Source organism: Anopheles arabiensis, chromosome 3, assembly GCF_016920715.1.
Source record: "Anopheles arabiensis isolate DONGOLA chromosome 3, AaraD3, whole genome shotgun sequence".
NCBI classification, from domain to species: domain Eukaryota; kingdom Metazoa; phylum Arthropoda; class Insecta; order Diptera; family Culicidae; genus Anopheles; species Anopheles arabiensis.
Genome location: NC_053518.1, coordinates 22217287 through 22229948, shown reverse-complemented (window position 1 = coordinate 22229948; position 12662 = coordinate 22217287). Strand labels below are relative to the sequence as shown.

General features: G+C 43.6%; 1 protein-coding gene across 1 annotated transcript in view; it reads left to right on the top strand.

Moving 5' to 3' along the window:
- The window catches only part of LOC120905205 (uncharacterized protein DDB_G0283357-like), a 38807-nt gene that overhangs the window by 13720 nt on the left and 12425 nt on the right, over positions 1–12662 (top strand). The window contains exon 2 of the mRNA XM_040316083.1: positions 11208–11889. Within this exon, the coding sequence (XP_040172017.1) occupies positions 11820–11889 (70 nt within the window). The 5' untranslated portion in view covers positions 11208–11819. The remainder of the gene's footprint in view (positions 1–11207; positions 11890–12662) is intronic.

Sequence of the window (12662 nt, the reverse complement as noted above, 5' to 3'; positions counted from 1 at the left end):
CTGTTTAAAAGGATCATTTTGTAGTACATTATCTTGTGTGTTTCTTTAGATGTTGAATAAATTGAATTGACGTGAGTACTCCAAATTTACAACATCTTCCACGATGCTAATGCTTTAAGATCGTAAATCAACAGCTCAGGCATGATTTGCACACTGTGCTGCAACGGCTACATGCGGCACAGATTGATCGCTGCAGATAGTCCATCAATTAGTTGCGAACAAATTGTACAATTAGTGTCACGAGGGTGTGCGATCAGCGGCTCCATTTTCTCCCTCGCGATCAGCAGTTCCATCAAGTAGTGCTTTCCGTCTGTTGCCAATCCTCTAGCGAGCTTCTCGATGGTACGCGGGGGGCATATGTTAATACAACCCAGTGTGATGATGATAACTTAGCATCATCATGGTGGTGGTGGTGGTTTGATGTCGTGATGCAACGCTGCGCGATTCGCAATCCTCCTTAAACTCCCCAAATGGGCATCTTTATTGCCTTCAGCCTTTTTTTTCTCTCCTCCACTGTACGAACACTGATCGCGTGCAATAAGAAGATGCATGTGTGATTGCATAAATTGTCGCGTGCGCACTCTGCCTTCTTCATTGATTGGTCGTGTGGTGTCACCGCGCGATCGTTGTGGAATGCAACTTGAGTGTTAGTGGAGGGTCTTTACTTTTGCTTTCGAAAGCGTGAACGAACGTCTTCCAACACCAACTACTTCAAGCTGAACAATGTTTGATCAAGCAAAGGTTCGGTTGTTTACAGGGAAATCAAGGGTGCTTTTGTAAGCGCCATTATCACTCTGGACCGAATGAGGTTATAGCACATGGACAAATATTTGTTGAATAATGTCATATAATTTTCGAAAATCACATATTCTATCATTTTTCTCCACAGAATGAAATAAACCTGCATCATCCAACCTGAATTTCTCTCGCCCAAAGTGCAATGTGGATGTTTGCCAATATTCTTCCAATTCCAACGATTTGTCATTTCCGGTTCACGGTGGTGGGTGATGTAGGTTGTTGATGCTGCCGTTGTGTGTTACACACGGTCGTCTAGCACCCCAAACCACCATATCGTCGAATGCTCTAACACACCATTCCAAACAGTCGCAAAATGACATAAATCCTTCCTTCGTCCGCTCGTTCTCTCTGGTTGCTTTGGCCCCCTGATGGCCGGCCAGTATTTGTGTGTGTGTGCCTGGGTAGGTAGACATGCTCCAGACAGCGCTGGGTGGCAAAGCTATCGCCGTCGATCTCCTAAATTGTGGTGTCGAAGGAATTATGGCGACACACACCCGTTGCTGCTGCAGCAACGACACACACACTCGTACCGGTCGTTGCCGTTGGTTGCCGTTTAAGCCGCAACGCGTCATGCCGTGCTATTTTGTCAACGCGATTTTCCCACAGTTCGCTACCACTCTACCGGTGCATGGTGCTGCAACAGTCTAGATCTAGAGCAGATATTGGGCAGGAAAAACGGGGCTAGCCTAGCCCCGTTCTATTGCGAACTACTCTCCCCTCCCCGTCCCGTGGGTCAGTTGGGAAAGCCGGCGGGAGTTGAATGAAAAATTAATCCAAAAAGCGAATCCACCCTGCGGGGTGAGTACAGTTCCCCATCAGTAGCTGGCTGTTGTATGTGAGCTCAGTTGTGTTGTGAAGAGTGAGGTCACTTTCTGTCGGGCTGTGTATGGGACACAGTGCTGGTGAAAGGACAGGAAATTAGACTTCTCCGTGCGCACGTGTGTGACGTAAGGGTGGTAGACGGGAGAACGTTTGCTTTTCACGTTTTCAGGTGCGGTCAGAGTTTACTACTCGTACTCCGTTGGACGAGAGCTGTACGTTTATTTTCCGTTTATACTCTTGGGATAAGATTGTAAACAAGAAGTGGGCCAGTTTTTGTTTGGCCTAACGTTTCGTGGATAGTTTATGAGTGCAGAGTGCCATAAAAACTCAAATGACAACGAAGCATTACCTTGTTGTAGGGAAGAATAGATATTGTGTTTCTCGTTCGTTATTTTAATAGGTAAAGGAATATTTATCATATACAATACAACCAAGAAATCAAAATCGATCTTTGAAATCTTTTACGATTTAAGCTATTTTTACATATGTAGTTTGACATTTGGCGTCAAAAATTAAGCAAACACATGTATGTAATTTGTCAAGCACTCAATTTTATGTGTTATTTATAATTGGATTATAAACGGTTCAATCGATCACCAAGAGGAGCCATACGACTATATATGAGGACGACATTAGAACTATCGTGAAGCAGAAGTTGAAATGCTTTAATGCACGTTTAAAAGTCATTGTGATTCGAAGTTATCGTTCAATCGCAAAGGGTTTTTCTTGTATTTTATGAGAAAGGAGATTTCCTCCTATGTTAGTTCAAACTTTAGTTTGATTCCCCATAATCATATGCTTATCGCTCAGGGTTCATACGCAAAACTGGGTAAATATGTTTTGTGTACAACTTAGTTTTGACCGTACGGCCACACCAAGCGAAATACACAGCGTAATGAGTATTTTGACAGTTGAAATATTTGATTGGTACCGCTTCACGATCATCATCTGATTTCGCTCGGTATGGCCGCCCGATGACACTGTGGGCCGCCGTGGTCGTTTATACTTTCTACATATTTGGAAAATATTTGTTAGAAAGTTTAGACGAATCTTCAATGAAGTAGCGTAGCAGACCTCATTCAAATGTTTTTGAAAATGTCAAAATGTCTTTTAATTAGTAAAAAAACTCTTAATTTCGACATATTCTTTTTTTTAACAAATTGCACACCCATAACATTGTAAAAAGACATTCCTTATGGTAACATCATGGCTTCTTTTCAAATTACGGTGGCAAAACGACATACACTCCCGCACATACTTACCATACCGACCGGACTAATTCGATTAAGTTGTACTTGTTCTTGACAAAGCAAATGACCGCAGCTGAGCTAAACTGTGTAGCAGCTCTGTGACTTGAGTTTAGAAACGCTTGAATTGAAATCCAATTTTGTGAACGATTATACTCCTGCGGGTGGGCATGTCAACTATCGGGTATCGCCGATCGGTGTAATTTAAGCCTCTCTGCTGCCACTGATGGTACTTTTCTTTGCATGACATGTCGTCAACTTAATAGCTTTTTTAATGTAATTTATATTTACTTTTGCGTAGGATTTCGGCTATACTACTTCCCAGTATGCGTTCTTGTGCCGTTTGCTAGTGATTGGCGGCTTGTACATTTCACACTGCATGCAAGCGTGAACCGCCGCAGTATATATTGTATGTCGTTGAACTTTGGCACTGATCGTCGTCTTCGTCACCGCCGCCAGTCAGTGTCAACTTTCGCCGGAAGTTTTACATTCCTTGCAGCGGTTTTCTGTTTTGTCTTTCTTCGCCAGTTTGTTGGTGAACACTATTGCCTTCTCGGTGCGTGTGTTTGTGTGCATAGTTACATCGTGTATACTACGGTGATTAGGGGTAAACCGTGCGAGTACCAAACAGTAGTAGCAGTTCGACTTACGCACGCACTCGAAAGCTATACACGCTGGGGAGCCCAATGAGGCTGAACAATTCAATCCCCAATGGTTGTGGTTGGGAGGGGTGGTGAAAAGCATATTGTGTATTGTTGTTGCAGACCGGTGTGCGTGTGTTATATGGCCGGCACAGGTGTATCGTCGGCTCGATTAGGGTACGAAAGGAAAGTGGTACGATTCGGTCTGTTCCGTCTTCTTACAAGTAAAAAAAAAACAAGACGTTGAGCTTTCGGGCTTATCAAATCGATCGATAATACGGTTGTGTTGTGCATGCGTGCATACGTTTTTTTTAATCAGTCGTTGCAATCTGCTTTTTTCCGGGAACGTCGGTTGGTGGTTGCGTTTTAGGTAACATGGCCTAGTGACGTGTGAAAAAGTGAAATGTATAGTGAAAACGCAGCACAAAATTTTCGCTTTCTTTTATGCTTTCGTTTCCTCGAGAATCCGAGAAGAGGAAAAAGTGCAACATGTATGCTTTTATATTGCTCATTTGAGTTTTTCTTCCTGAGCTGCAAAAATGTGTGGGATGTGGCCAAAAAGCATTTTTCTAGACAACACAAATCTGGATATTGGCTCATCTATGATGGCCCGGCAAACAACCAACATCCATCGAGTGATGATAATGCAACGGAAAACGAGACTGTGTCTAGACTAGTGATGGGTGAAGCTGGACAAAATTTCGGAGTCGTATGGAGTCGTCTGTAGGCGTCTGGATTCGTCTGGATTCGTTTAGATTCGTTTGGAGTTGTCCGGAGTCATTTAAAGTGGAATCGGTCGGAGTCGTCTGGAGTCGTCTGGAGTCGTCTGGAGTCGTCTGGAGTCGTCTGGAGTCGTCTGGAGTCGTCTGGAGTCGTCTGGAGTCGTCTGGATTCGTCTGAATTCATCTGGAGTCGTCTGGAGTCCTCTGGAGTCATCTGGAGTCGTCTGGAGACTTCAGACAACTCAAACTCTTGGTGACTCCGACTCCAGATGTCCCCGACTCCTGGCGATTCCGACCCCTGGCTATTCCTACTTCTGACGACTCCTGACGACTCCTGGTAACTCCGACTCCGGGCAGAACTACAGTTCCGATTTTCACGAAGTATCCAGAGATTGATGATAATCATGGGTGTGCTCTAGAGCAGTGATCTCCAATCTTTTTAGGAACGCAGACCACTCGAGTTTGAAAATACATTTGCCGCGGCCCACATCTATTTATGGTATGCATTTTATAGACTTAATTTAAAGTTTTTAATCAAGAATATGTTTAAATCTTATTCAAGGCGTTCTTACTGAAAATTTAATCTTAATTGTGGAAAAAAAAAACATTTGAACGATATGGATTGCAATAAGCTTTCCTTTGCAAAATCTTTTTTTTTTTCGCGGATCACTTCTGTTAACGAACCACAGGTTGGGGACCACTGCTCCAGAGAATACACCACTAGTCTAGACGTGTCTGCACAAACTGCTGCCACACACTTTCCTAGTTTTGCTTCCCAAGAGGCGTGATGAGGAAGATGACTCACTTCATTGCTGGCGGGAAAGTTATGACCCTCTTGGGTTACCCCCGGAGCGAGATTATATTCGCTCCATGACATGGAACACGTGTTTGGCTGGGCTGGCAAGTTGAACCAACGTTAGGCATAAATCCATTTGAGCCTCTATCATTAGACTCGATCGTAGCGGGACCACAAGTGTAAGGACCTATGGAGTATAAGAGGGGCTGGAAAATGAGATGCTTAAATTAGTCTGGAAACGTCACGCTTACAGTTCTCCGATGACATTCAACGTAAAGGCTGCCACTTCTTACGAGAGAGCATTAAAAATAGGAATAACGATGGATATTAATGGTTTGAAAGTGGCTCTTTCGACCAGATTTTGGGGGTTTTGTCAGGGGGGAATGAGAAATAGACATTTAGGGAATGTCAAGCATGGTAGAACAACAGTTCTTTTCAGCAGTCAAGTGCTGACGCTGACGTCGTTGATCCGCTTCATCGATGACTCGTTCTTCGAACGGAAATCGATTAGAGAGATGTAGTGTATGGGAATGAGTTTGGACAAAGTGTGCCCCATCCATCCAGAAGCAATTATGGCAAGCTGATGAAATATGTGTCATCAAGCCGTGCTCCGGTTGAATGGCTGCTCGGGAAAAATGAATCATCTGTCGCTGGAAGTGTGTGTGTGGCATGTGTGTCAGCATGAATTTTAAAGTTTATGATGATTGGCAGCAATATCATCAATTGTTTAAAAACGTGTTTGTTTCACTCGCTGCACTTTTGGGTGCACTGATTATCCCATGTCGACTATGTCGACTTTAGCTGCATAAAGAATGTTGCTGTTGGGAGGAATTCGCAATGCATTCCAAATGTAAATGAAAAACACTCCAAATTATTTCCTTTTTCACTCAAATTATCCACTTGGCAAGGTGTTAAATACTAATCATACGCTTCCGATTTGGTTGGTGCGAGTGAATTTTCTACCATTGCCTTTAGTTAAGCAATTTGCATATTGCATTAATTTACGATCAAATTCCTCTCCCTTCGTGTTTCCCTTTGGGCGCCATTTGGGGGAGCACTTTGTAATTACAAAGTAGAGTGAGCAGTTTGTTTGGTGTGAAATTGGCCACCCTCGAGCGAACGGGGGGTGAGGGCACTCCCAACAGCTCCCCATGATGTTGACCAAAAAGTGAGAAAACGGCATACCACACGCACACCTCAATTCCCCCTCCAAAACTGTCTGTGGTGCGTTCCTGCGTGTGTTTACCTTTGCTCTCGTTTTTTTCACTTACTTTAATGATCTTTAATTAACATATTTTCATCAAACTTTCACTCATGCAACACACACACCCTGTGGTGGTCAATGATTGTATGTTTTTTGTATATGCGCAAATTCTTTTTTTTGTTCCTTCCTTTTTGTATCCATTCACCTGTAATTGCTTTTTCGCCCAAAGGTGTGCGGTGTTGGTGTAGCGTTAAAAATATGCATTTGATTGCTTTTTTTTTGTTTGTTTTGTCTGTTTTATTTCTGGAGTAAAAGATTGGGACTCCAAAAAAGAGCTACAAAAAACGCATTTTTTCTTGCGAATGAGGAGGAGAAGGGTTTGATGCGGCTCGGAAAAAACGGCTCTCTGTAGAAGAGATGAATTATTTATCACATTTCGGAAGTGGGGCTGCGGTACAGTGAATTCCGGTGAATTTGAAATGTAACGCAAATTGAATTGTTTTTAAAATGGCGCTTAAACGTGGACCATAGATAAAACACTGTCCAGCAATATAATAGCTTAGTGTTTTGCTCTTTCGCTTTACATAAACAGCGGCACCACTAGCATAATTGGATGGTTGTAATCGATGTCACTTTTCACGCGGTGCTCTGCTACTACTAATTGCTATGCAAGCGAACGGAAAGCAAACGAGGGCTGGACATTGTCACCACACCGGCTTGGATGATGTATCAGTGAAACCGATCAGTCAATAGAAAGGAAAACGATCTCTTTCAAAGGTGCTCGCTGTAGTCAATTAGCAATGAGAAGCTGGAAGAATGTAAACCCCCGAGCTTGTTAGGGTTAGAGATAATGTATTATCAGATTCACAATTAGGCGAGAGCGTGATCGTAACATGATCGTTGTTTGATATGACAATTACGCACACAAACGCTTGTTTTGGGTATTAACAACTGTGGAAGATTGGAGTAGAGCTGGAAGAAATTATAACGTTATGGATTTATGTATTTCCTTAATATCTTAGGGTGATGCATAAACATTTCATAATTATTACATTAAACCTACATAATAAAACACTTTCTCCTGCATGCCTTTTTGCATAAAAATCGTATCCGTGTGTACCATATTTGAACATCCTTTTGAATGTTTTGTTTCTTTCTTATGAACTGCAACCAATATGGACATCGTGAAAGTTGTTGCTCCGTAACCCGTAAAAGGATCGAAAAAAAGGGAACGGTTTATTGGGGACCCTATTGGGAGGGGAAAAGGCACGAAATCAAGCTTAGCAGCGTGTAGGTGTCGATCTACGACGTTTATAAGTTATTGTATTAAGTCCGAATATAAATAAAATGAGGGTAAAAATTGGGGGATCGGTTGCGAAAAAATGGGTTGCTTCAAAACATACCGAGCCCCAGCGCGCCTCATAGTGTAAATTCCATGTTTTGTGTTTATTTTTCTTCTCTTTCTCTCTCTTTTTTTTGGATCATCGTCAGATTCCTCGGGGAAAGGTCTACACCACCACGTAAGGCAGTTTTTGTGGGGATTATTTCGAAAATTTGTGGGCGCCGCCGTCCAAGATGTTGGTGATGCGGCGATGCATTTTGTTCGTGGGTGCCGAAGAATGACGCCCTCGTCCCGTGTGTTGATTGGATTTTCTGTGGCTGTGTGCGTGCGTGCGTATGTGCGATGCGCCACTTCTCTCTATATCTTTCTCTCTCTCTCTCGGACGTGATGAAAGCGCACATGTTGTTTTTGGACACCAAATTGTTTGATCTTCTCCGTGGGTGAATCATGCTGTAGAAAAGTGGTGGAATACAACAGGAAAGGAAGAGTGGTTGTGGGGAGAGTGAAAAAAAAGTGAATGACCGCGCTCTGTCCAGCGTAAAAGGAATGTGAGGGGGTTTGAATATCTGTTGGGGGCGATTTGTTTGACGATTGAAAGTGAAATCTCAATCCTACTACAACCTCCACGGTGCAAGAACTTTGACCCTGCTGGGTGTCCCAAATAGGTTTATAGGTCTTGTATGATCAAATTTCATTTCCATCCTAATGACACTCAAATTACAAACCATGGCAGCACTGTTGCGTACAAAAACGGAGCGCAATTGTTGCAATGGTGACATAAAAATTGGGGACACTAAAACGGGCTTTAGGTGTCATTTGAAAAATGTATGACTAATTTGTCAAAATTTTCTTCCCCGAATGATGCAATGCCTTCTAGCGAAGGTCTTTATGAGATCATCACCATCTTCTGTGTCTGATTGCCACCCCACCTGGGAGGGGTTGGGTGGGATACTTGTAGCTTTCGGACACTTGAGGACGATGACGTCACGTTCAGTGGTCAAAGACAAACACACACAGATTGACAAATTAGTGTTGCGAGGTTTCGATTGTCACCACCACTCTCTCGGGTAATAAACCCACACCTAATGGAGCACTCAGTAATGAGCTGAGTGATCTTAAGAGCATCTTTTGAGGTTGATTTATTTGTTTAACCATATTTAAGCGTCTCCAAAATCCTTACGTAGTTTAACGATGTTTTAGGTGCAAAATTACGGTTAAGATTCTTGCCCGGCGTGTTATAAATATCGCGTGACGCGTGTGTCTACACGTATTTTTAGAATCACACCTTGTGCCTAAGTTCAGTTGCATCTTGCGTTTGGAGCGTTGGTATCGCTTTAACATGATCATCAATACTAACACCACTTTTTCGGCAGTAGACTGCATCTGCAACTGCATTTGACAATTCGGTGGAAGCTTGATTGGCGTGTCCCAACAAGAACAGCAGGGGCATGTTACCGTTCCGTTGAGTGCATTTTTCAACCTATGAGGTGCAATGCTGCTTTTGCTCCCTCTATTTCGGATAAGAGTCCCCAGCGCGCGCGCTGCAGTGCATCTTCCACTAGAAGTGTAGAAGAGAGAACGTGCATTAAGAAGGCTCCCGAAATAGAATGATCTATTTTTAAGTACCTGGTGCACGTTTTACTAGTAGTGGGTGGGAGTAGAGTGGGAGAGGTGTGCTTATAGTATGCTGCATGAGGTACTTGTTAGAGAAGATGCGTTTGGGAAGCGGGTTTTCGGGAGCAGCAGAACCAAACAAGAACCTTTTTCAATGCGTGTTCTGAGTAGAAGAACAGTGGGATTTGTTGTTCTTCTCCTCAGTTGGTCAATAGCGGTTACCATTTGCGTACCAGATTTAGCTGACCTTTTAACTCAGACCTCCGAGCGAACTCTGCTGGGAAAGGCAACAAATGACCTTTCGCCCCCCCGGTCCGGGTGGTGGGACCGAACAAGAATAAAAGATGACATTCTGATGGTAAAACGAAAAACATGGCCCTACCAGTGTGTACTGTATGCTGCAGCTACCCTTCATCCGGGGTATCCAATTTCAAAGGTTGTTGGTTTCGTTGCTACGAAATTCCGACACCGATGTGCCACAATGGGTGGCTTTTTGTCATTCGAAATGCTGCAACGCGGCCCTTCCTTTGCATCGGTTGAAGGGAAGGATGTGCATCTTTTTTATACTTCCCCCACGAGTGGTTTGAGTGAAGTGCGTGTGTGTGTGTTGGTGCTGTCTGGTCGTTAGAGCCCCTACGCGATTTGGTACCGCTACGATGGAGTTCGGTAGTTTGTAGTCCGCCCCGCCCGGGGGTACTAGGCAGAAACACGTTGTGCGGAGTGAATTCTAAAATTGTAAGAATTTCCCGGCACAAACCAACCGAGCATGCACGTGCATCTCTTGTCGCGTTCGCATGTATCTGCTGTGTGTGTTTGTCTTTCCATCTCTCGTCGGGATGTCACCCGACCACCACCGCTTGTGTGTACCGCTGTAAAGAAACGCTCTATCATTAGATCAACTTTTACTCGCGCACCCCAAAGCGAGTCGTCGTCTAACGTTGGTTTGGTTTTGTCGTGACAGTTTTCCACTCACACCTCTACACAACACCCCACCCCCATCCTTCGGGATTTAAATTATAATGACTTTCCCACACCGGTGTGCACCGCTTCCATTAGCCGCACAACAACCGGGGACGACCTCAAACGGCATCACTAAACCGTGTGCTCTCTTTTCTTTTATTTCCAGATTTAGAAGACACTCTCCCGGCCCCAGAGTACGACATTCACGGCACAACGTCCCCTCCCCCAAAGTACGAGCGGGAACACTCCGGCGAAAGAAAATGTTCCGTTAAATTAACGAACTGCGAACGGTTTAATTCACGCGCGACACGGCGATGCGGTTCTGCCGTAGTATTATCTGAAGCAGAGACAAACTGAGCGCAGTGTTGCCACGATTTTGCCTCTAAAAAGCGACGACCCTCTTCCCAGTTTTTTAGCCGTGAAACCTGCACCGGCAATAGACATTTTTGGTACGGAAATTGTAGTCCCTCACTGTCTCGGTCCCCGGAATTGGCTCCCGGAGGGCATACAGGCAAGCAGGCCGAGTTCGTTCGTGCTCTGCTTCTATGAATTCTCCAAAACGATTCCCAAATCTGCACTGCGGAGATTATTATTAAGAATAGTTCTTTAGAGGTGGAGCCGCAATCGCTTCTACTAAATGCTACATCCGGTCGTGTTTTACGGTTGCGTTCCCTCGTGGAGTATGCTTATTCCGTCTCTCCACCAAGCCAACATTTTCCTATTTTAGCTTATAAATGCAGCAGGGCCCCCATTGCAACACTGTGGATAGAGCGAAAGACCCCCCCCACAAGTGGAGAGTGACATTTGGGAGGAAATTGGGAATAGCCCTTAGGGCGGCCATGAGCGACCGCGGGGATTGCGTGTTCAGTGTTTCCTCTGCAACAGCTGCAGACTGTCACAAGTGAAGTGGATTTTAATATTTCAGTCCCTATTTTCCTATACTCCTTATGTGCCTTATGTTTCTTTCTCAGTGTGTGAGCTGCTTTGAAATCAGTAATTGACTTCCGACTTTTCTATGTGAATGCATTTTTAATACTAATTTGCTCGTTCCACTCTTCTAGTAATTTAGTGTGTATGGTGTGACGTGGTGTCTCGTTGAATAAATTGGGCTAAACGGTGTGTTTTGTGTGTGTGTGGAAGTTAAAAAAAAGAAGAAAAGTAGCTTGCTGCATAATCTGCTGGCAGCGATTAGTGCATCCCCCTGGGGTCACGAAAGTGCCAAAAAGAAGGAGCGTGGTGCAGTACTACTATGTGTGTTCAATGTGTTGTGTTATGTGTGAATAATAAATGGTGAGGTAAAATTGGCGAGACAACACAACACAAGTAGGAGCGAGAGTGCAGGGGAGAGATAGACCGTATCATCATCCTCTATATGCATCCTAATTTGGCCAGACCGTGTGCAGCCACAGCTTCGGTCTTTCGGTGTCGTCGGTGAGGAGAGAAGTACACCGCGGGCAGCACTGGGTGCTGTAGTGGTGTGGTGTTATTAAATCTTCCCATTCCTCCGCCGGACCATCGCTACCAGTTTTTCAACCCAAGCACTCGATTAAGATCGCGGCAGTAGCACACCCGGCAGCAGCAGCAGCAGCACGGGTCAGAACGTGAGCGGCGGCCAGTACCGCGAGCAAGTGAGACAGCGTGGCGATCTACCCTTCTGTCCCCGCGGTTGGAATATGGATAGAAGTGTAGATTCCATCGGTAGTTGCTCGCTTGATGTAGATGCCGATTCGACCGACTTCTCAGGTGAGAGAGAGCGAACGATGAACGATTTGATGGGGGGAGGAAGATTTTTTTAAAATGGATTAGGAGCGACAACTACCCCACGAAAAGTCGTTTCAAGATACTGAGAGATAGTTTTTTTTGTGTTGATTACTTGGTTTGTATTTTTATTCATTTTGTGACAACTTTTTTGAAGGATTTGGTATATTTGATGATAATTGAACACAATTACAACAAATTCAGTTTGCATCACAATTGTTTTGGATGAAATTTCAAAGGCATTAGTAAGGTAGGTCAACACTCTTGAATAGGCTGTTGACTCTCTTGACATTCTTGAATACTTATTAAATCGGGCAATAAAGGTTACTTAGTGAGACAACTTAAACTAATCTCAAATTACTCCATTTAGAGCGCCAAGTAGAGTGGTTAAAAATAAATAAATTATGCAAAATGATTATGATACACTACAAAATCATAGTATTCAAAGTGCTATAAATTAAAACAAAACTTGCTTTAAATTAATAGTGCTCTTAATTCCTTACCTGATGTCTATCCCATTTTTGCTTTCGATTCAAATTTTTGTGATTTAATGTGGCAAAACTGTAATATCATGTACTAAAATTGGCTGTTTAGTTTCATGATATCCATCTAAATCGTGGACCAACTGTTGTAAATTTACCAATTATAGCTTCATGTTTAATAGTACTATTGGCAGAAATAAGCTCAGTAGCAACTTGCAAATTCTGCTATAATTTACTTATGAAATTTATTCCTTATATTTATGTCGATATCATGAT